Source organism: Brachycentrus maculatus, unplaced genomic scaffold, assembly GCF_059751285.1.
Source record: "Brachycentrus maculatus isolate JH-2025_06_01 unplaced genomic scaffold, ASM5975128v1 h1tg000157l, whole genome shotgun sequence".
In the NCBI taxonomy this organism is placed as follows: domain Eukaryota; kingdom Metazoa; phylum Arthropoda; class Insecta; order Trichoptera; family Brachycentridae; genus Brachycentrus; species Brachycentrus maculatus.
The window spans coordinates 2182040-2205490 of NW_028280910.1; the positions used below are offsets into that span (position 1 = coordinate 2182040).

General features: G+C 33.7%; 1 protein-coding gene across 1 annotated transcript in view; it reads left to right on the forward strand.

Moving 5' to 3' along the window:
• LOC148308594 (transient receptor potential cation channel trpm-like) overlaps positions 1 to 23451 on the forward strand; it is a 255119-nt gene that overhangs the window by 185721 nt on the left and 45947 nt on the right. The window contains exons 5-10 of the mRNA XM_088261536.1: positions 2137 to 2350; positions 4441 to 4600; positions 12113 to 12249; positions 14146 to 14302; positions 17537 to 17684; positions 22475 to 22661. Of these exons, the coding sequence (XP_088117662.1) occupies positions 2137 to 2350; positions 4441 to 4600; positions 12113 to 12249; positions 14146 to 14302; positions 17537 to 17684; positions 22475 to 22661 (1003 nt within the window). The remainder of the gene's footprint in view (positions 1 to 2136; positions 2351 to 4440; positions 4601 to 12112; positions 12250 to 14145; positions 14303 to 17536; positions 17685 to 22474; positions 22662 to 23451) is intronic.

Genomic DNA, 23451 nt, shown 5'->3' on the forward strand with positions numbered 1-23451 from the left:
GAAGCAGAGGGAGGCCGAGAGAAACTTGGCATAATTATTTTTTTCAAATACTTGAAATTGGTCAGGTCAAGAGTCGGAATAATCGGCTGATATGGATGGGGAGATGCACGAAGGTAGAAGAGGCGAAGATTGTTAGCAAAAACAGACTGATGTGGCGTTCTAATCTCTCCGCCTACCCATTCGGGGAACTTAAAACATTTTTTTTTCGATTATTGACGATATAAAATAAGGGACGTGACCATAATAAATAAATAAAAGCATTAATTTAACACACGGATAAAAAAGTTTTGCATAAAATTTAAAATGGCATTCTCCATATCATCAAGTAGGTACCGTAACATTTTTAATTGGACTCTCGTTAGGCAAATTAATGACAACGTCCAATCATCACAATGTACGTACTTAATTGCAAATGAAATATTAATATTTTAATATTTCATTTGAAATATTAGTATTCAAAAATGAGTTGGATGGACCAACGTTTACAAAGTACGTCAATTTCGCAAATTCAATTGTATTCATTAATTACTTGGATTGACTGAGCTTTTTTCAATTTTTAATTTAAATTTTGGCTTGTTAACCACTTTTTCTTAAGATCTATTGTGACACGTGTTTCGATGAATTCCGCATCATTTTCAAACGCCATTTAGAGTAATTTTTTTAAAATCCCAAATGATGAAATCGATGAAAAATCAAAGATGAAGAAGAATATGGAAGTCTGGGAATTTACGGGGCTGACGACCGTCATAGCCTGGTTTAATTGATCTCTTTACATACGTGTAACATAAACCAATTCTACCCATGATTGACAACCACACTACTCAAATCCTTGGAAGTTCCATATATGTATATGATCCAATTTCGAACCTTTCATTAGAGACATATATTGATGAGATAAAGAAGCTTTTTTATTGAGCAGAAACTCTTTAATTTGTATACGAGGTCTGAATCCTGGATTATAATCACGTACATGAGAAACGCCAAAAAATATCCTCTTCAATTTATTATTTTAGCTTATAATTTGACCAGATAATTTATTTACATCATTTTGAGTTTAAACAAACGAACACTCAAAATGTTGCCATTTACGGTTTGAAAATAAAATACAGATCCGACAAAAATGTCATTTAATACACATTTTTTAATACTTCCAGAAATTCAGCAAGAAAGCGATATTACCAATTACGTACAGCCAATGTAATAAGAACATCGCTTTATTCCTGAATATTTCCTGGAACGTTCATACTTTATTTAGTATTTTTCACTCCCATGGAGTCACGTTTGGCTACATACGAAATAAAGGAAGATGTTTAATAATGTCTACAGCGAAGGCACTGAATATTAATGTCCTATAAAAACATCGTACTTAATGCCTCGTTTTAAAAACGTGCACGAATATTAGCCTAGTTCCATTGTTTTCTCGATGATAATTTACATTATATTTTGTATACCATATTATATTTGGTATAACTGAACTATCAACTAAAATGAAACATCTTTCGTTTCATACGAAAGACGATGGAAGTCTGAGCATTTATAATCTGACATTTAGCTGTTTTTAGTGATAAATTTATACATTTGTGTAACGTTCACCATTTTGCCTATCATTCATGTCGCGCGTTTTTTTAAACTGCAAGATGAAGGAAGCATCTATCGTTTTTATACGAAAGACGATGGAAGTCTAAACCTTCCAGGGCTTACAATCTGACATTTAGCTGTTTTTAGTGATAAATTTATACATTTGTGTAACGTTCACCATTTTGCCTATCATTCATGTCGCGCGTTTTTTTAAACTGCAAGATGAAGGAAGCATCTATCGTTTTTATACGAAAGATGATGTAAGTCTAGGCCTTCCAGGGCTTACAACCTGGCATCAAGCTAGCTTAAGTGATCAATTTATACACTCAAGTTACGTTCTCCATTCTGCCCATTATTGAACGGGATATCCATATTGATAGTGTTGATGAGTGTTGTCAGATCCCTTTCGTATGTTAGTTGTTACTTTAATGGGTGTGGGGGTTTAAATCTAGATTTGTCCGCCTAAGAGTTTACTCAACATCGATGAATAAGAATAAAAAGATTGTACAAAATGGTCAAGATGTTTTTAACGGTTGTTTTTTTTTGTTGTTTTCGCAGTACGTCCGGCTCGCGTACGACACCAGGCCCGAGCTGATAGTCCAGCTGCTGACGCGCGAGTGGGGGCTGGAGCTGCCCAAGCTGCTCATCACGGTGCAAGGCGGGAAGGCCAACTTTGAGCTGCAGCCCAAGCTGAAGAAGGTGCTGAGGAAAGGCTTGCTGAAGGCCGCCAAGACCACCGGCGCCTGGATCTTCACCGGCGGCACCAACACTGGTGGGCCATTAACGCTTTCCACTCTGACCATTTTTTCTCATAACTGATCAGCTACTCTGATCAAAAAAATGCGACGTTTTTCTACCATTTAAATAAATATTTTGGTTCCCTAATTTTGGGACACTCTGTCTGGCAATTCGTATGACCATGTTAATTAAGATTAACTGTATTTATCTGAAATATTTTTTGGTAGAATATACTTGGGTGATAGAGAAATCAGTGATTAAAGTTATACCTGCGCCGGGCCAGACATTGTGGCCCACGGAGCTGCCTACTAGAATCATACGGGCCAGAATGTCTGGCCTACAGAGTGGTAAGAGTTAAACATAGTCATGAGTAATTTAGTAGGCCATTTTGTTATTTTACATCGTTTTGAGTGTGTCCAAATACTTGTTCACAAATCTGGATTACCTCCAATTAAAGGAGTTATTTTTCATATTATATTGTTGACATCTCAATGTAGATTTTTTAAATTTATTTATTTAATATAGTAACATTTTTAAGTACAACTTAATACAATTTCTAAATATTTATACATATGGTAAACGTATAGTTTAAGATTCGCTTTGCCTCTCCAAAAAAGAGACTGAGCTCTTGTGCTTGAAGAGGGACTTACATTCAAGGTTTAATGTTTTGTATAAGTAATGGTATAATAGTATTTTTTATATGAAGAAGTATATGGAAGTCTGGGCTTATACCTACGGGGCTTACGACCGTCGTGGGCTGCTTTAAGTGATCACTTTAAACACGTGTAACATTCACCAATTCTACCCATGATTGACAACCACACTGCTCAAATTCTTGGAAGTTGGTGAGATGAAAGAAATCTTCTTTAAGAAGTACCCCGTCGTAAGCCCCGTCAATGATCAGATTTCTATATTCTTCTTCTTGAGATGTCAAAAAACCACATATTTCCATCTGAAATCTTGTAGATAATTATAACCATCAGAAAGATTCTTTCATGAACAATATTTTTAAATGGTTTCAAAATTTCATTTCTAACGCAAACAAGTTCATATTTTTTGTCGAACGAGGCACCTAAATTTAATTCATTACCTTCGGTTATTCTACTTTCAGGCTACTGCCTGAAAAAGCCGGCTGAAACAAATTACTGAAACCTACCCTCTTCCTGCCTTGGGGCAGTACAGGAAATATGTACTTTGTCGGAAGATATTAATTTTGGTCGGGCTCCCGGTTTATACCGGTTGCGTCTTAATGAGTACTTAGCCATAATATAAACCGAGAAAATTATTAGCATCTTCCGTGATAGAAAAGAGGAAACGATCGATAATTTTGATTCACAATTATTTAGATTGTGTCCAAATACTTGTTTACAACATTTTTAGTGTGTCCAAATACTTGTTTACAACATTTTTAGTGTGTCCAAATACTTGTTTACTACATTTTTAGTGTGTCCAAATACTTGTTTACAACATTTTTAGTGTGTCCAAATACTTGTTTAAAACATTTTTAGTGTGTCCAAATACTTGTTTACAACATTTTTAGTGTGTCCAAATACTTGTTTACAACATTTTTGACTTGGCTGACGACCGCCATAGGCTGGTTTCATGTGATCACTTTACACACGTGTAACATTCACCGATTTTACCCATGATTGACAACCACACTACTCAAATTCTTGGAAGTTTTATATGTACGATCCAATTTTTAATGATTGTAATTGAATCACTAGAATTTTCACTAGAGACATCTATTGGTGAGATGAAGAAGCTTTTTTATTGAGCAGAAACTGTTATTTGTATGTGAGGTCCGAATCCTGGATTATAATCACACAGATGAGAAACGCCAGAAAATATCCTTCCGTTGTATCATTTTAGCTTATAATTTGACCAGATAATTCTATCGATAATATATTGTATTTAATAAAAAGTTGGAAGTTAAAAAAAATATATTCATATTGGTATTACATATGCCGTCGCGTCAGTGTGAATACCTGCCCAAATATTTTATTCTAAAGAGTAGCAAGAGCTTTAGTCGTAAAGTTGGCAAACCTGCGCGGCGCGCTGTCATAGCCATATTCTTCATCAATATGTCTAAAAATGTCATCTTGATATTCGTCTCTTCCTCAGGTGTGACGCGCCAGGTGGGCGACGCCCTGCTGCTGGAGCGCTCCCAGCGGGCGGGCCGCGTGGTCAGCATAGGCGTCGCTCCGTGGGGGATCGTCGAGAACAACCACGAGCTGCTGGGCCACAACAAGGACGTCCCCTACCACTCCATCGCGTCGCCGAGGCAAGTATAGCGAGATGTTCTCACAGCTGTAGGTCAGACTCCTTCGTAGCAATATTCCCACGGCCGTAGGTCAAACTCCTTCTTGGCGATATTCCCACAGCCGTAGGTCAAACTGTCTCGGTAATTCAACCCCTATGCACCTATATATCTTGTACCTTTTATTTTTATTTTATCTTTATTCTAAACCTTGGGGTGTGAAGTGTGCAAGCCTCTAATGTTCATATATGACATCTACAATGAATAAACAATAAGATCTGCAAGATAAACCATGTATGTATATGTATATGTATATATTTATATATATATATATATATATATATATATATATATATATATATATATATATATATATATATATATATATATATATATATATATATATATATATATATATATATGTATATATATATATATATATATATATGTGTATATATATATATATATATATATATATATATATATATATATATATATATATATATATATATAAATATATAAATATATATATATATGTACATATATACATATATATATATATATATATATATATATATATATATATATATATATATTTATATATATATTTATATATATATATATATATATATATATATATATATATATATATATATATATATATATATATATATATATATATATATATATATATATATATATATATATATATATATATATATATATATATATATATATATATATATATATATATATATATATATATATATATAACGTGGTAATATTTTCCTTTTGAAAATTAAGTGTAAATAATATGTAAAGTGGGTGTATAATAATAAAATAAACAATGTGTTGCTTTGTAATTAAAGTTTATTCTTAATTTATCTTTATAATAATTTTTATATCTATCTATCTATCTATCTATCTGATTCTGACAGTTAATAATATTATCGGAAGTCTTTTGTTTTCTTCTGAGTGACGCATGCGACATCTGTTGGTAGAACTGTTTTATGTAGGTACTATTTGTAGGTACTTAATAAAATGTATAGGTAGGTACCTAGTTATTTTATTACATCTCCCCCCTTGGGGATGAAAATTCATAGTAAAATTTTCACTCGTCCTCCGGATCAACTTCTTGTAGTGAAGGGACTGGTATAAGTTTAGTGATATGATAAAGGTTTGATTTTATTTTTTTGTGACCTGTATCAATTCTGTATATTGAGTTAGAAATTTTTTCAATAATTTTATAAGGTCCAATTTTTAGTTCATCCAATTTTTTTCTGTTTAGCTTGTTTCCATTTTCCACATACACCATGTCTCCTACGTTGAATTCGCAGCCTATTCTATTTTTGTCAAATAATGTTTTATTGTAATTATGTGATTTTATTGTATTTTCAAGCGCTATTTTCCTGTCTCTAATCCAGTCATTATTAGATTTTCCTTGTTTTAATTCGTTGGGTAAAATATTTACATCTGTACCATATAAAAGATAACTTGGGGAAAAGTCAGTGACTGAGTGATTAGTATTATTATATTTATTAACACATTCTTGAGCTATTGTGGTCCATGCTCTTCTTTTCCCTTTTTCATTTATTTTGCATCTGATTTTGTTCACCAATGTTTGATTCAGCCTTTCATTTAGGCCATTTGAGAATGGTGCATTTACTGCAGTGAAGATTATTGGGATCTGCTTGTCATTTAAGAATTCCTTGAATTCTTTCGAGTTTATTCCTGGGTATTGGTCGGTGAGAAGCATACCAATATCCTCGGTTTCTGTTATTTTCATGACTAGTTTTATAAAATCATTTGCATTCTGAGTTTTCGAGGTTAAAATAAATGCGTATCTTGTAAAGTGATCCACTAAGAGATGTAGATATTTTTTTGTTGATCTTGAACCTCCTAAACCTCCAATTGTGTCTAAAGATATTATTTCAAAAGGCTTTGTGGCCGGGCCTAGATGAGACATAAATCCAAATTTCTTTTGTCCTCTTGATTTATTTTTAATACAAATTTCACAATTTCTACAAATTGTTTTTATGTTTTTCGTCAAATTTTTGGCTGTGTAATGTGGACTAATAGTCTTTTGCATTTGTCCAATTCCAATATGGCATAGGTTTTCATGTATGTCTTTTATGATTTCGATGCTAAACGGTTCTGAAAGAATTATTTTTTCTTTTTTCTTGACCTTTTTAAAATAGACATTGTTTTTTTCAATCCATTTGTTTTTTTCTGTTGAATTCTTTCATTTTTATTCTGATCTCTTAAAATATCTTCTAATTTAACCAAATTTACAACTTTTAATTGTTCATCTGCATTTTCACTCGATTCTAATACTGGATTCCTGCTTAGACAATCTGCTTCTAAATTCTTCTTTCCTGGATTATATTTTATTTCAAATTCATATTGCGATAAATAATATGTTAAATCACCTAACTCTTCATCGGTCCTAGATTTCAGATTCATATTTTCCAAAGGTTTGTGATCTGAATAAACCGTAAATGATTTACCTATTAACCAGTATTGCCAGTATCTTACTGCTTCCTTAATTGCTAAACATTCTAAATATATTGCTTTTTTTTTCTTCTGGGCTTCATTTAGTTTTTTTGAAAAGTATGCCACTGGTTTTTCTCTACCATCGGGCTGCTTTTGTTTCAAAATGGCCCCAACACCTTCTAAAGAAGCATCGGTATAAATGTTGATTGGTAAATCCTGATCAAAAATTTCTAGAACGGGCTGTGAGCAAAGCATGCTTTTTGTTATTTCAAATGCTTTTTGGCATTTATCACACCAAATAAATTTTTGATTTTTCCTTAGTAAGTTATGCAATGGATCTAGTATTATTGCACTCTTTGGTATGTATTCATGGTAAAAGTTTATTTTCCCCAGAAATTGTCTTACATTTTTTATCGTTTTTGGAACAGGAAAATTCTTTATTGAAATCAAATTATCCTTTACTGGTTTTATTGAATTATTTTGAATTATATGACCTAGATATTTTACCAAGTCTGACGCAAATGCGCATTTTGTAAATTTTAACCTGAAACCTTCCGTTTCGATCGCTTCCAGCAACTGTGTTAGATGTTTAATGTGCTCAGCAAAAGTTTTAGAAAATATAAGAATATCATCTATGTAATTAACGGTGAAATCAGTAAGTTTATACTTTCTTAATATGTTACCTAGTATCCTTTGAAAAATTGCTGGTGAGGTCTTCAATCCAAATGGTAGGCAAGTCCATTGGAAATGTCCTTCTTGTGTAACAAATCCCGTCTTTTTTCTGTCTTCGATTCGTAAAGGAATAGACCAAAACGCTGAGTTTATATCTAGTGTTGAAAAAAATTTGCAATTCCTGGTCTTTATCATTAGGTCTTCAATTAAAGGAAATGGTTGAGCTTGAGGCACTACTATTTTATTCAAGTCTCTGAAATCTATACACAGTCTGGATTTTTTGTTTTCCTCTTTTTTAAATGCCAATGTAACAGGTGCAGCAAATGGACTGTAGGATTCTTCTATTAGCTTATTATCCAGTAATTTTGCAATTTGTTTTTCTATCTCCTTTTTATCTTCTACAGTACATCTGTAAGGCCTCTTACTGCAATATTTGTCTACTAGTAAGTCTACCCTCGCTTCGTATCCACTAACAGTGCCGATATCATATTTGTCTTTTGCAAAAACGGATTTATATTTACAAATCAGTTCATTTATTTTAGATTTTTGAAATTGATTTAAATGATTTATTTTTATTTCAAAATCTTCTTCTTTTACATGTTCATTATAATTTATTTTGCATTCCTTGCTGTTGTTATTTTCTGTATTTTTAAATTCACTATTTTTAATTTTATATTTTGTAGAAATTTTTTCTACTTTCTTTTTATTTTCATTTTTCAAGCATTGTCTTTGTGTTATTTTTAAGTCTTCATTTTGGATTAGTTTAAATTTTTTTATCATATCTAATCCTATCAAAAAATCATATTTGAAATTTTCTTCATCAATAATATATACATCAACGTTTTTTTCCAATTCAAATATTTTTATTTTCAAAGTCGTCAAACCGTTTGTCTTTTTAACACCATTAATTGTTACTAAATCTGCTTCATTCATATTGTTTCCTTTTCCTTTTAGTTTTAATAACTTAGAATTTATTAGAGAAACATTTGAACCTGAATCGTAAATTCCAAATATTTCAATTTGATCATTTAGTAATAGTTTGACATTTATTAATGATGTTACTATTCGTTTTTTTGATCGGTTTCGTTTAACTTAGCTTCTATAACTGAATTGTTTACATGTCTGATAGTATTTTTATTATTAAACTTATCATCCTCCTTTGTTCTAAACCAGCACGTTACTTCAGGGTGATATCGAGTTCCCTTATTTAATTTTTCACAAATCTTACATGGACTTTTATCTTTAATTTTACCACTAGTTCTTAGATTTCCATATCTTCTTTGATCCGAAAACCTTTTTTTATTTACAATGTTTTCGTGTTTTTTTACTTCATTGAATAAATCGACTGTATCTTCTAATTTTTCTCTATCAATCTTATTAATTATAAATTCTGGTAAACCAGCCACAATAAGATCTACTAAGGTACCCATGTCGATCGTTCTTCTCATCTCCAACAAAAGTTTTTCCTTCCTTATGGCATAGTCTAACAAGGAACCGTCGTTATATTTAAAAGATAATGCAAACATTACATGGTTCCATCCCTTGTTTGTAAATGTTTTACAAAAGTTGTTTTTCCATACTATCCATTCTGAGTTCATGGAAAATTTTATCATCATCGAACTGTACCAATCTTCACAACTTTTATCCATAAACAATCTTAATATTTCAATTTTTTTCTCATCCGTTGTCACCTCAAAACGTATACATTCTTTTTCAAAAATATCCATCCACTGGTTTGCATTAGGATTTTTGCTTGTAAATTTTTCAATGATGAACTTCTCTGAAATATCTTTTAAATTTTGATGTTTGCTTACCTGAGCATTTTGTATTAATTTTTCTAGTAAGTTTTGTAATGTTTGAGGAGCAGTATCCATTTTTATTTTTATTTTGTTTCTTTATTTTTGATTAACAAAATTGTCGTTTTATAACGTGGTAATATTTTCCTTTTGAAAATTAAGTGTAAATAATATGTAAAGTGGGTGTATAATAATAAAATAAACAATGTGTTGCTTTGTAATTAAAGTTTATTCTTAATTTATCTTTATAATAATTTTTATATCTATCTATCTATCTATCTATCTGATTCTGACAGTTAATAATATTATCGGAAGTCTTTTGTTTTCTTCTGAGTGACGCATGCGACATCTGTTGGTAGAACTGTTTTATGTAGGTACTATTTGTAGGTACTTAATAAAATGTATAGGTAGGTACCTAGTTATTTTATTACATATATATATATATATATATATATATATATATATATATATATATATATATATATATATATATATATATATATATATATATATATATATATATATATATATAGATCTTCCGGGCAGACCACCGAAGACATGCATTGGCAGGTGAGAATCGACATCGCAAAATGCTTATCATTCTTAAAAACAAGGCCTACACCAAGAAGAAGAAGAAGAAGAATATATGTTTTTAATTTTTACGCTGTTTCTTTCAGTTTCCGAATAATGTATTTATCTCTTTTACTTTCGTAGTTTTGTATTCTATTTAAATCTTTCAAATATTTTGTTAGTAAAAAGAGAAGTATTTGTTCTCGTTTGTAAGGCATTTGTGGTATAAAAAATATACTCAGTTCTGTATTCCTAGTACATTTTTCAGTTACAAGTTGAGAAAAGCCGTAAAGAGATTCTTTATTGGTTAATATACCATTTTCCGTGAAGAGAAACAGAGTTTTAGACGATTACATCCCAAAAAAAGGTCACACGGTTTGGAAAACATCGCAATATGTTGTTGTTATTTATCCCCCTAGAGCCCTAGACTTAAAAACGCCGTTCGTGATATCCTTTTCAAGTTATAAGGCCTCTGCACAAGTTGAGTTTCTTTAAGAACTAAGTTTGCTCCCAGTCGGTCGAGTGTGAATATCCCCGGACGCCGCTCCCCGCACTTCCAATCATTGCGAGCTTACTTGCTACAAACTTTCACGGCAAAATTCTACCACAAAAACCCTTTTAAAAAAAGCTTTAAACTTCTTGCTGCAATTCGTGAAAACGGGCGGCGAGACTCAGAAATATTCACTATTTTTTCTTTCATTAAATTATTATTCGATTTTTTTCTACTAATTGATTCGGTAGTCAGAAAATAAGGATAAAGGATAGAAATAAGGATAAAATAAGACTGTCAATTTTTGAAAAAAAAACAAGTCACAAAATTGTTGAATGTAAGATGATAAGGGTTTGAAAATGTATGATGAGATGCCTGAACGTATGAAAAATTAAAAAAATCTGAAAGAATTTAAATATAAATGTTTTGTTTACTGTAACAAGATGTAAATATATATATATATATATATATATATATATATATATATATATATATATATATATATATATATATATATATATATATATATATATATATATATATATATATATATATATATATATATTGTATATATAAAATAGTGGAATGGATGAAATCAAATAATTTTTGTATATCAAAAGGTATTAATATTTTTGTTTATTAATACCTATTATTATACACAAAAAATGTTATGTTATTATATCCTGTTCGATTGACGAAAAAAGTTTAAAACAATTGGTAACCACGGCTAGTATCAGAGTCATAAATTATACTGAAAATAACCCGAGCGTGATTCACGCCACTGAAAGTAAACTGTCAGCATAATTACGCAATCGAGGGTGAAATTTTCCATCCCTGTTGGTTTATTCAGTTTCACACTATTATAGTTTCTCAGTTTCATCCTCCGCGTTTTCAATTATTATATAATATATAAGTTTTGTACTGACATTTCTTAAGGAACTGCATTTTATACAATAAAAAAACAACTATGTAATTTATTCCCCATGAATTTTATTTTATTTGTTGACATCTCATCAAAGATGAAGAAGAATATGTAAGTCTGGGCATGTACGGGGCTGACGACCGTCATAGGCTGGTTTAAGTGATTACTTTACACACGTGTAACAATCACTAATATAAGAGTTTCTGCTCAATAAAAGCTTCTTTTCATCTCACCAATAGATGTCTCTGGTAAAGTTCTAGTGATTCAAGAACAATGTTTCAATATTGGTTCATATATATAAAACTTCCAAGAATTTGAGTAGTGTGGTTGTCGATAATGGGTAGAATTGGTGAATGTTACACTTGTCTAAAGTGATCACTTAAACCATCCTATGACGTTCGTCAGCCCCGTAAATGCCCAGAATTCCATATTCTTTTTCATCTATATTAAGATGTCAAAAAATAATATTAATAAAACTAACTCCTAATTGGAGATGACCCATATTTTGTGAACAAGTATTTGGACACACTGAAAATGTTGTTTTGAGGTTTTCAGTGTATCGCATAATTGTGAGTTTTCCGTTCCATCATCAGGTCCAAATATGCCGTGCTCAACAACCGACACGCCTACTTCCTGCTCGTAGACAACGGGACCGGAGGGAGGTACGGAGCCGAGATAGTTCTGAGGAGAAAGTTGGAGAAATTCATTGCCGCGCAAAAACTACATCCATGTAAGTAAACACTCAAACCAGTCCATGACAGGTCGTAAGCCCCGTAAATACCCAGGCTTCCATATCCTTATTCATCCATGTTGAGATGGCGAAAATTAAAAATAACGCATAAGTTGAGTGCTGGTACCAACACTGATGTATGGAAGCGAAACATGGAATTGGCAAAGGAAGAATGAAATCAGATTGAATGCCGTTGAAATGCGTTCTTTCAGAGGAATGTGTGGAAAGTCATTGTATGACAGAATTAAAAACGAAAGATATTAGAAAGGAATGTATGGCTGAACTAGGGATAATTGAAAAGTATCCATTTTTAATTAATGTTTTACTTAGTAAATACCAGTTTTTCTTAAAATCTACTGTGACACGTGTTTCGATGCATTCCGCATCATTTTCAAACACCGTATACCGTACACGGTGTTTGAAAATTATGCGAAATGCATCAAAACACGTGTCACAGTAGATTTTTAAGAAAAAGTGGTACTTACTAAGTTATAAATTAATTAAAAATGGATAGATTTTACCACAAAGTGACTGCCGAATCAATTAATGAAATAATTGAAAAGATTAAGAAAAGTTTTTTAAGGTATGGACATGTGGAGTGAATGGATAATGAAAGAATGACTAAGAAAGTATATTTGGCAAATGTGAACAGAACAGAATGAGGAGGGCCGAAAAAGACTTGGCACGATCAGATCAATCAGAACCTAAGATCTGATGTTATCAAAAGTCTGCGTAATCGGAGGGCATGTATGACTAAATGCATGGATGTGAAGGAAGCTAGGATTGTATGTCACGACAGAAGATCCTTTCCATCCTCCGGGTCGTAAGCCCCGTTAATGCCCCGACTTCCATATTCTTTATGTGTGTTTTTTTTCTTTTTTTATTAGCATAAATTGTAAACATTTATTTAAATAACGATTTATTTATTTTACCTAACGTTCAAGTGACTCTGAAATCTAGCTACGGCTTATGCAACACCGCTTATCATGTCCCTACTCAGGCTTCAACTTTTTAAGTTTTATAGCCTATGCCTACTCGTGAGTGGATTTACTCTTTACGTTTAAAATTACTATAATATCATGTATATATTTTTCCGCCTCCGTAGTGTAATGGTCAGCACGCTCGGCTACCGTTCTGGAGGTCCTGGGTTCGATTCCCAGGGGGGTCAAATAAATATAAGTGATTTTTTCACTCTAATATTTATTTAATATCACCCTGGACTGGTACCTGAAGCGGAGGGCTGATCACCTTTCCTTCGTGTGCTAACGATCAAGATAACACTCTGTTTATATAATGCAGTGCCCTATGCACCATTGGGTGCGGTAAGGGTTTTTTTTTATTATATAATATCATGTAATTCATGACTGAAAATTCTAGGCAAAAACACTCGCATAACAAATGTTAAACATATTTTTTTTTAAATTGCAGAGACCCACCAAGCCACCTCGTGTTTCCTGTCGGTGGAGTTCTTTTTGCATAAATTTTTTATTGTATTTAACCATTTTAACCCTTTCCGGTCCCCCAAAATTAAAAAAAAATCTAAGTAGACAGTTACATTCCATTTGGAAAAAAAATCTTTTGTCCTCTGCTTCACATACTGTTGTAATAGATACGAGTGATAAAAATGTAAGCTTGGAATTTTAATAAATATTACTAATGACGAAAAAAATGTCGAATTACATCCGACATGGGACCTAAGAGGGAAAAACCGATGTGGAATGAGATTCGACATTGGACCAGTAAGGGTTAACCTCAATACACACAAAAAAAGAGAAAAAAATCAAGAATACAAACTATTTTAGTATTTTCATAAAATTAACTCTTGATCATTTACCCTTTCAGATGTTTAATTAATAATAAGAGGTTTTTTTTAATTTTCCTGTCGTTTTGTTCTAGATACACATTCCTCAACCCCTGTGGTCTGTCTGGTGATAGAAGGTGGAACCCATACCATCCGAGCCGTGCTGGAGTACGTCACGGACAATCCTCCCGTCCCAGTGGTGGTCTGCGACGGGAGTGGTCGAGCAGCTGACCTGATAGCCTTCGTCCACAAGTGTGTATTGTGTCCTTAACACAAAAACAAAACATCTATCGTTTTCTAAACTAGTCATACATAAAAATAAAACCCATTAAAGTGGTATATTCAAGTGTTTCATTTTTATAAAATGTCCTTAACACATTGACTGCCACACCAATTTTCAGAATTCCGGTCTAAAAAACCATATTCAATAAAAATTATTGAATGTGGTTTTTTAGACCTTTTTTAGACTATAATATAAATTAAAATTATTTGACCAGCAACCGGGTTTCATCAATCAAACACAAATAATCCGACTAATTTTACTGTTGTGACTAGCTTCTAGTTGAAGCATTCACTAAATTATTTTATTTTCTTATTTAGGTTAACTACAGAAACATATCGCTCACTCCTTTCAAGAACGTCATAAATAAAAAATTTACAATTTTCAGTTGTGTATGTTTTTGGAATGCCCAGAAAATGTACTATATCCCGGCAAAAGAGGTATATTTTTAACTTGATATTTACCCGCTACAGGGCAGAAAGTGTTGTTTTTGCATTTTGAAGAAAAGGTATTGCTTTTTTTTTTTTAAAAACAAACTAGTTATTTTTTAAATGGAGAAAAAACTTCAGGTTTAACCTAAAAAGATCTGTTGCACAGTAAAAAGTTCAATAAGTGGCTTGATATTTATTTTTAATAAATTTTATTATATTTTTAAACTTTTAAAACGTTCTCCTGAAAAATCAAATTTTTTATTATGACGTTCTTGAAAGGAGTGAGCGATATGTAAAACAAAACAACGAAAATATGAATACATTAAACAAGCCAATTATAGTTAACCACAGAAACATAAAAATTAGTACAAAATATTTAGTGTAGATCTAGCTAATAAACACGTATTTATGAGAGAAAATGTGTGTAAGATGGATGTTGATTCCAGTAGGAACATACATACAATGCAGAGAAGCATAGTTTTTAAAGATCCTGACAGGACAATATGCTCACCATTCGACTTTTCAAAACAGATTTTCTGCAATTGAAAATGTCAACTTGGCTAAAACATGAGTTGTACTCTCTAGCCATACGAAACATAAGTGAACTCCGCGCATAATTAGTTCGAAGGACAGGTACAGGAATAAAGATTGTGACGTGTGACGGGTACGGTAGCCGGGTACATTATACGTTATTTCGGAAGTCAAAACCGGACTATCGATACGTCCACTTATTATTCAATTATGATAATTTTAATTATGATAATTTGAGTGTGTCCAAATTTTTGTCAATGCAATGCGGCAATGAAAATAAAATCAAAACTGACAAATGATATTTTTGATATTATACAGTAGAGTAAAATAACAACTATGTAATTTTTTCCACATGAATTTTATTTGACCAGCAACCGGGTTTCAACATAACCGACACCATCAGACTGGTGTGACTGCCAACTTGTGTACAAAGTATTAAATATTTTCTTCTTCTTCTTCATCCGTGTTGTCTCCCTAGCTGCAGCTTTGGTCGCCTTAAGTCACCCTGTCACACATCATTCCCTTGGCTTCCTCTACAGCCTTAAGAGCTGCCCGAGTCAAGGACAACTACACCCGAGTAATAGTGGACTAGAGGAGACCTGACGTGGCACACAAAGAAGATGAAAAAATGGCTTACCATATTGTTTTTAACATTTAAAATATTTATAAACACTCTTAAAGAGAACAACGGAGTCCTGGTTCCAACTCTAATGTATGGAAGTGAAACATGGAGTTGGCAAAAGAAGGATGAAAGTAGACTGAATGCAGTCGAAATGCGATCTCTCAGAAGAATGTGCGACAAAATGATGTATGATAGATGTACGAATAGTGAAATAAGGAAGGAATGCAAAGCTGAGATAAGCATTATCGATAAAATTAAGAAAGGTGTGTTGAGATGGTTTGGACATGTAGAACGAATGAGTGAGGAAAGAACTGTAAAACAAATTTATGAGACGAATGTTAGCGGGAAAAGAAGCAGAGGAAGACCGAGAAAAACATGGCACGATCAGGTATGCCAAATACTTGAAAGTGGTCAGGTTAGGAGTCGTAACAATCGGCGGGTATGTATGAGGAGATGCATGAACGTGGAAGAGGCGAAGAATGTTTGCAAGGACAGAGTGGTGTGGCGCTCTATTCTCTCTGCCTACCCCTGCGGAAAGCGGCGTGATGGTTAGTTAGTTAGTTAAGAGAACAATCACTCAAAATCAGAAACAAATATATCCCAAAGATATAAAAATAATTTTAAAATATCCAAATGCAACACTAAACAGTACCGACAAAATTACATATACTTAGGAATAAAAAAATTCAACAGCCTCCCTTAAGAAATTAAAAATATAAAAGTCACAAACACTTTAAAAATAAAACTTATTGAACATATACAGATTAATTGATTCTGCAGTCACTTTGTGGCAAAATCTATCCATTCTTAATTCATGTTTTACTGAGAAGTACCACTATTTTTTTAAATCTACTATGACACGTGTTTCGATGCATTCCGCATAATTTTCAAACACCGTATTTCATACGGTGTTTGAAAATGATGTGGAACGTATCGAAACACGTGTCACAGTAGATTTTAAGAATTGTGGTATTTACTAAGTAAAACATTAATCAAGAAATTAACATATACAGACTTTACAATAGAAAACTAAAAAAGATAACTCCCTCGTACCGCATAAAAATAAATGTTCCCTGGTAATATGTTTTTCAAATGTATAACATGTTACTATCAAAAAAAGAAATAAAAAAAATAAGAAAAAAGTCCCTCTCCAAGCACAAGAGCTCAGTGTCTTTTTCAGAGAAGCTCAGGGCAACTAAAATTATAAGATTGTTATTTATTGATTTGGCGTTTAATTTGTAGAACTCCATTTTAATTTATGTACTAATTTTAAATCAAACACAGAATTTTTGAGTCAACTAAGTTGTATTTTATTAACAAAAACACATAAAAAATTATATTGTGACAATTGTTTCGCCTTGTTAGGGCATTATCAAACGAAAGACATTCGTTTGATAATGCCCTAACAAGGCGAAACAATTGTCACAATATAATTTTTTATGTGTTTTTGTTAATAAAATACAACTTAGTAGACTCAAAAAATCTGTGTTTGATATAAAATTAATACATAAATTATAAGATTGTATTAAATAGAAATGACTAAAAATTGTTTTTAAAAAAATGTAACTATATTAATTAAATAAATAAATAAAATATATAAATATTTTTTTATTTATTTACAGATATGCTTTAGAATCCGGAGAACAAACTGTATTGGAGTCCATGAAAGAGTATTTGCTGAACACCATACAAAAAACTTTCGAGGTCGGCCAGTCACTGGCGGAATGCCTCTATACGGAATTGCTGCAATGCACGAGGAAAAAAAATCTGGTAAATATACTTCAGTTATTAATTTTTTATTAAAACCCACTTAAAATATTGTCTTTTCTTTTAAACATTTTAATGCTATGCTTATTAAGGAAGTATGTGTATAAATTGCTACAGTCTTTTTAGATACTAAAAATGTCCGCCTCCCTAGTGTAATGGTCAGCATGATCGCCTACCGTTCTGGAGGTCCCGGGTTCGATTCCCAGGGGGGTTTAATAAATATAAGTGATTTTTTCACTCTAATATTTATTCAATATTACACTGGACTGGTACCTGAAGTGGGGGGCTGATCACCTTTCCTTCATGTGTAATCGATCGAGATAACACTGCGTTTATATGAATCAGTGCCCTATGCACCATTGGGGTGCGGTAAGGGATTTATTATTATTAAAAAATATGGTATTCAATAACGATGCAAAAACGTTGACAAATCGCTCACTCCTTTCAAGAACGTCATAAATCAAAAAACTTGATTTTTCAGGTGAATGTTTTTAAAGTTTAAAAATAAAATACAATGTATTAAAAATAAATATAGGAGTGTATGTCAGGACAGAAGAGTGTGGCGTTCCATCCTCTCTGCCTACCCCTGCGGGGAAACGGCGTGATGGTAGTAGTAGTAGTAGTAGAAAAAATAAATTTTAGATCAAGCCACTTACTGAATTTTTTACTGCGTAACAGATCTTTTTAGGTAAACCTGAAGGTTTTTATTCCATTTGAAAAATATTGTATTTAGTGTATTTAAAAAAAATAATAAAACAATACCTTTTCTTCAAAATGCAAAAACAACATTTTCTGCCCTGTAGCGGGTAAATATTAAGTTTAAAATATGCCTCTTTTGCTGGGATATAGTACATTCTCTGGGCATTCTGAAAATATGCACAACTGAAAATTGACAATTTTTGATTAATGACGTTCTTGAAAGGAGTGAGCGAAATGTCAACCGATTTTAATGATTCTTTTTGCATGTATACAAATAAAGAATAACATTTATGGTTCTTTAAAAAAACAACAAAAAAACAATTAACCAAAAAAATATAGGAAATTACGAGATGATGTCACTTCAAATTATGTTTTCCCACGTTGTCCCTTTTTACGGATGATGAATTCAAAGATTCATTTTGTATTTACTTCTTCTTTATCTTCATCTCTTAATAGATCTGTTTATTCAGGGCTCCGGTCGTGTTCCTGTGATGAGGAAGTTCAGCTTTCCAGGATGTCCTGTTTCTATTTACAATGTTCAATAATGTCCCTTCTGGCGTCACTGTCTCCATTTATTGGAACAAAGGTCTCATCGTCCGTAGTGTTTATGCATCCGATACATTGTGATCCACTGCAGTAGAACTAACATCCAATATGGTGGAATATATCCATTCACTTTAGGGTGTATTTGTTTCAATAGAATAACCATTAAATACAATTATCAAGACACGCACCAACCGCAATATGACGCACTCAAATTGAAGGGAAAAATTGCACTGAGAATTTAAGCGTCATAGTGCTTCGGAACAATTTACATAACTAACGGTTACAGTACAATGGCGCTGGGCCAAATTCTAATGGTTAAGTTTTATCTAAATAACACACACGTTTCTTGGTCAAGATTTATTAAAAAATTCACTTAAAACGTTCTGATTAGGAAAATTAAAACAATTTTTTTAAATATCATTTCTAATTATAGTTGTTTTTCCATCAATCTTCCCATTCGTCCACATCCGCATCGCTGCCACTTTCCTCTTCACTCGATGAGTCTGAACGCATCGCCTTGGATCTTTCTTCCAAAGCCACTGCGAGCGCACCGGCCAAAGTTGCCGTATCCATGACTCTTCGTTCTTTGTTCTCGCTAGCGGGAACTGACTTAAGCTCCACGCCTTTGCGTATCTCATCCAGCAACACTCCTTTGCCGCCCTCCTTTGGCGCGCTATTGACGTCCACCTGTTTGAGCTGCTTCCCTCCGCGGATGCTGTCCATCAGCGCGGTTCTCGGGTCGCCATTTTGGGCTCTCGGGGAATTGATGGACCGCGGACGCGGACTGATAGGCGGTGGAGGAGGAGGAGGGGGCAGAGGCGCTTGAGGGGGCGGCGGGATATACAAAGGCGCAGGATAATTGGGCGGGGACAACCGGGGCTCTTTTGAAGCGGCCCCTTTAGGCGTCCTCGCTGACCTAAAAATAGGCTGTCCTCTCGACGGAAGATCCACCGGACTCTCCGGGACGGGCTTGGCATCCTTCGCATTGTCATCCCAGCCGTCAATAGCGACCGGCGTGAACACGTGTTTGAAATCCTTCGGCAACCCGATATCAGCTTTCGTCACTCTTCTTTTCTTAGTCTTCTGCGGAAGAGTCATGTACTTCAGTATGTAATTCTTTTTTCTTGAAGGTTTTTCTTCGACTTGTTGAACAGGAGCTTCCGCGGGGGGCGGTAGTCCACTGTTTTTATTGATGAAACGGGCTATGAAGGACCGTATTTTCTCATCTCGGAGATCGGATTCGGTAATACGGGCTTTATGTAAAAATTCTGCAGAAAGTCCCGCCAGAATACCGTCAACGTCTAATACTTGTTCATCTTTCATATTGGACGAGCCGAACACGTGCTTGAAGTCTTTAGGAAAACTAATATCGGCTTTGGTAAGTTTACGCGTTTTAGATTTCTTCTTTCTGACAGTATTTTTATCCTTTATTACACCGCCAGCGTCATTTCTAACACCGCCTAGTTCGTTTCGCTTGAGGTTATTGTCTAGCGTTATCTGCGCTAAGTTTCCCGGGGTGTTTGGGAGAAGATTCGTTTGAAGAGCGGATCTCCGCAGGCGTTCTTGTCTTCTTTGAATCTTCAATTCAATTTTTTCATACAACGACGACTTGAATAACATCGCCTCTATCTCGCTGGCAAAATTGAACGCCACCATGTATTCGTCGGCTTCGAACGTGTGGAAGAATGGTAACGGGGTCTTGTACTGTATTTGATTGTAGACCTCCTGTTCCCAGATGCGTATTTCCCTTTCGATACAGTACATTGTGAAGAAGTAGGACTTCAGATGGTTGTTTTTGATGAAGCAAAGAATCCCGGTATCCATGTGAACCCACTCGCTGTGGCCCGGACCTTCGGTCGTGAACAATTGGACCACCGCCGTCGCCAAACTGATGCATCGAGGACCGATCAAGTTAGATATCAAAACGTTTTCTTCTTTCTTGAGCAACATGCTGGGTCTATATTTGATACCCTTGTGATCCTCCATGTTTGTTAGTCAATCACACTTTAAACCCGGCCTTTTTACTTTATTGATACGCTTTTACTTATGAGCAATTCCCGCAAAACTTCAACTATCAATAAATGATATCCGTCTATAATAGTATCGTTTTATCTAATCTCACGTGTGCTGATTCAATATTAGTATCCTGTAAAATGCTTATCTTATCTTTGCGTTTTAATATAAATTTGAGATAAGATGTGTAAAATACTAATAAAAATGAATGCCTTTTTTTTTAATAACTTAAACTTTTAGGCTTATTTATGTAAATATGTACAACTAGTTTCGACAACTTACATACAGATGTTCTTATAAACAGAAAAAAGTGCAAATACTTCACCTGTTGATGAAAATATCTCTAGATCTGAAAACAAGTCGTGTTTAATTAATTAACTCCAAATTGGAGAAATAATTTCATCATTGTATTATTCCACAAAGTATACACCAATTCAATAGATAATTTTATATGAAACCATGTTTGATAGAATATCAAAATCATGTCTACTTCTAACCACTATCAAGTGGCGCTTAGGGCACCACATAACTGTTACATCAATTGTGATTATATGATAACAGGGTACTTCCCAAATTTATGAACCTACAATAAAATAAGAGCTGTAAAAAGCTTTCCTTATCCCAACATAGATGGCGGTTATGAACTCACATTTACTGTGTCACGAGTGTGATCAATATATTAGTGATTTCCAAAAATTGACTAGCTTGGTCGTCAATCATGAGTAGAATTGGTGAAAGTTACATGTGTGTGTATAAAGTGATTACTTAAGAAAACCTATGATGGTCCTAACCCCTGTATATGCCTAGACTACCGTATTCTTCTTCATCTATGTTGAGATGTCAAAAACGTAATAAGATAAGATACTGGATGGTATAACTTCCTCTTCTTTCTTCTTCATGAGCCCTCTGTCCTCCACTGCTGGATATGTCCTTCGGTCGGTTGCTGCTTGCAGCCAGTTTCTACCCCCCACAGTGACTATGTTGTCAGACAATCTCTTTTGAAGTCTTCTGACGTTTTTTTTTTTTGCTCTCCCAAGGTCTCCATCTTAAAGATGTCCCCGTCTTTAATATGGATGATACAAATTAAGGAGTTCACAGTGATGGACATTACTTCTATGTAAAGATCTTCTGGTAAGAAAATGGATGAGAAATAGTAGGTACTCTATGAGAAGATGAGGAAAATAGTAGCAATGCCTAGGTAATTTGGCGTTGCATACCTATATTCATGTGAGGACCCACATGCTGTAAGTCACCTGCCGCTTAAATTGCAACGCTCATGACAAACAAGTTTTTTTTTTAGGAATAACCCGCATAGCGTATATTTTAGATGCTTGTCTGCAGGTAGGATAGTAAGGATAGGGAAAGTAAATGTGGAAAATATATCAGAAACACCTAGACCAATTGAAAATAAGTCATTCTTGAATTCATTTTGCAATTGGAGGGAATCGAACCCGCAACGCCAGTTTCGCAGCGAGCGTTTACCCAAGTACGCCACGTCGCCTTTCAAGTAATTAATAAAGCTCTGTCTCCCTCAGATAACAGTGTTCAGGATACAGGAGCGAGCAGAAGGAGGATCCCAGGAGCTTGACCAGACCATCCTGACGGCCCTCTTCAGGTCACAGCATCTCGCTCCCTCCGAACAGCTGTCTCTCTCACTCACCTGGAACCGAGTGGACATTGCTCGCTCAGAAATCTTTGTGTACGGACAAGAATGGCCCCCAGGTAATGACAAACTTCTCTTCTCTGCCTACCCCTGCGGTAAGCGGAGTGATGAGTAGGTTATGTTAGATTAGTTAGTTCAACCTACCTGGATTTCAATAGGGAGATAGGAAATTCCCTTAAAACAATGTTTCACTCGATAACTTAGTAATTATTAAAGCAAATTTTTTTATGATCTTTATATTAACACCGCACATGTCCGCCTCCGTAGTGTAATGGTCAGCACGCTCGGCTACCGTTCTGGAGGTCCCGGGTTCGATTCCCAAAGGGGGTAAAATAAATATAAGTGATTTTTTCACTGTCATATTTATTCAATATTGCCCTGGACTGGTACCTGAAGCGGAGGGCTGATCACCTTTCCTCCATGTGTAAACCATCAAGATAACACTGCGTTTATACGACGCAGTGCCCTATGCACCATTAGGGTGCGGATAAGGGTTTTATTATTTTATTATTATTATATTAACACATTATTTTTTGACATTTCAACGTAGATGAAGAAGAATTTGGAAGTCTTCATCTTTGTTGAGATGTCAAAAAATAATATTAGAAATAACTCCTACAATTCCAGATGATCCAGATTAGTGAACAAGTATTTGGACACACTCAAAATGTTCTTATATTAACACATTTCAGATGTTTTTTTTTTACGCCTATGGACCGCTGGCGACAAGTCCTAACTATTTATACATATTTGATAATTATGTACATATAGTTAAGACCTTAGCAAAGAGATTGGGATATAATATTCATATAAAAACATTGGATAATTCCTTCTTTTCTGCTTTTAAAA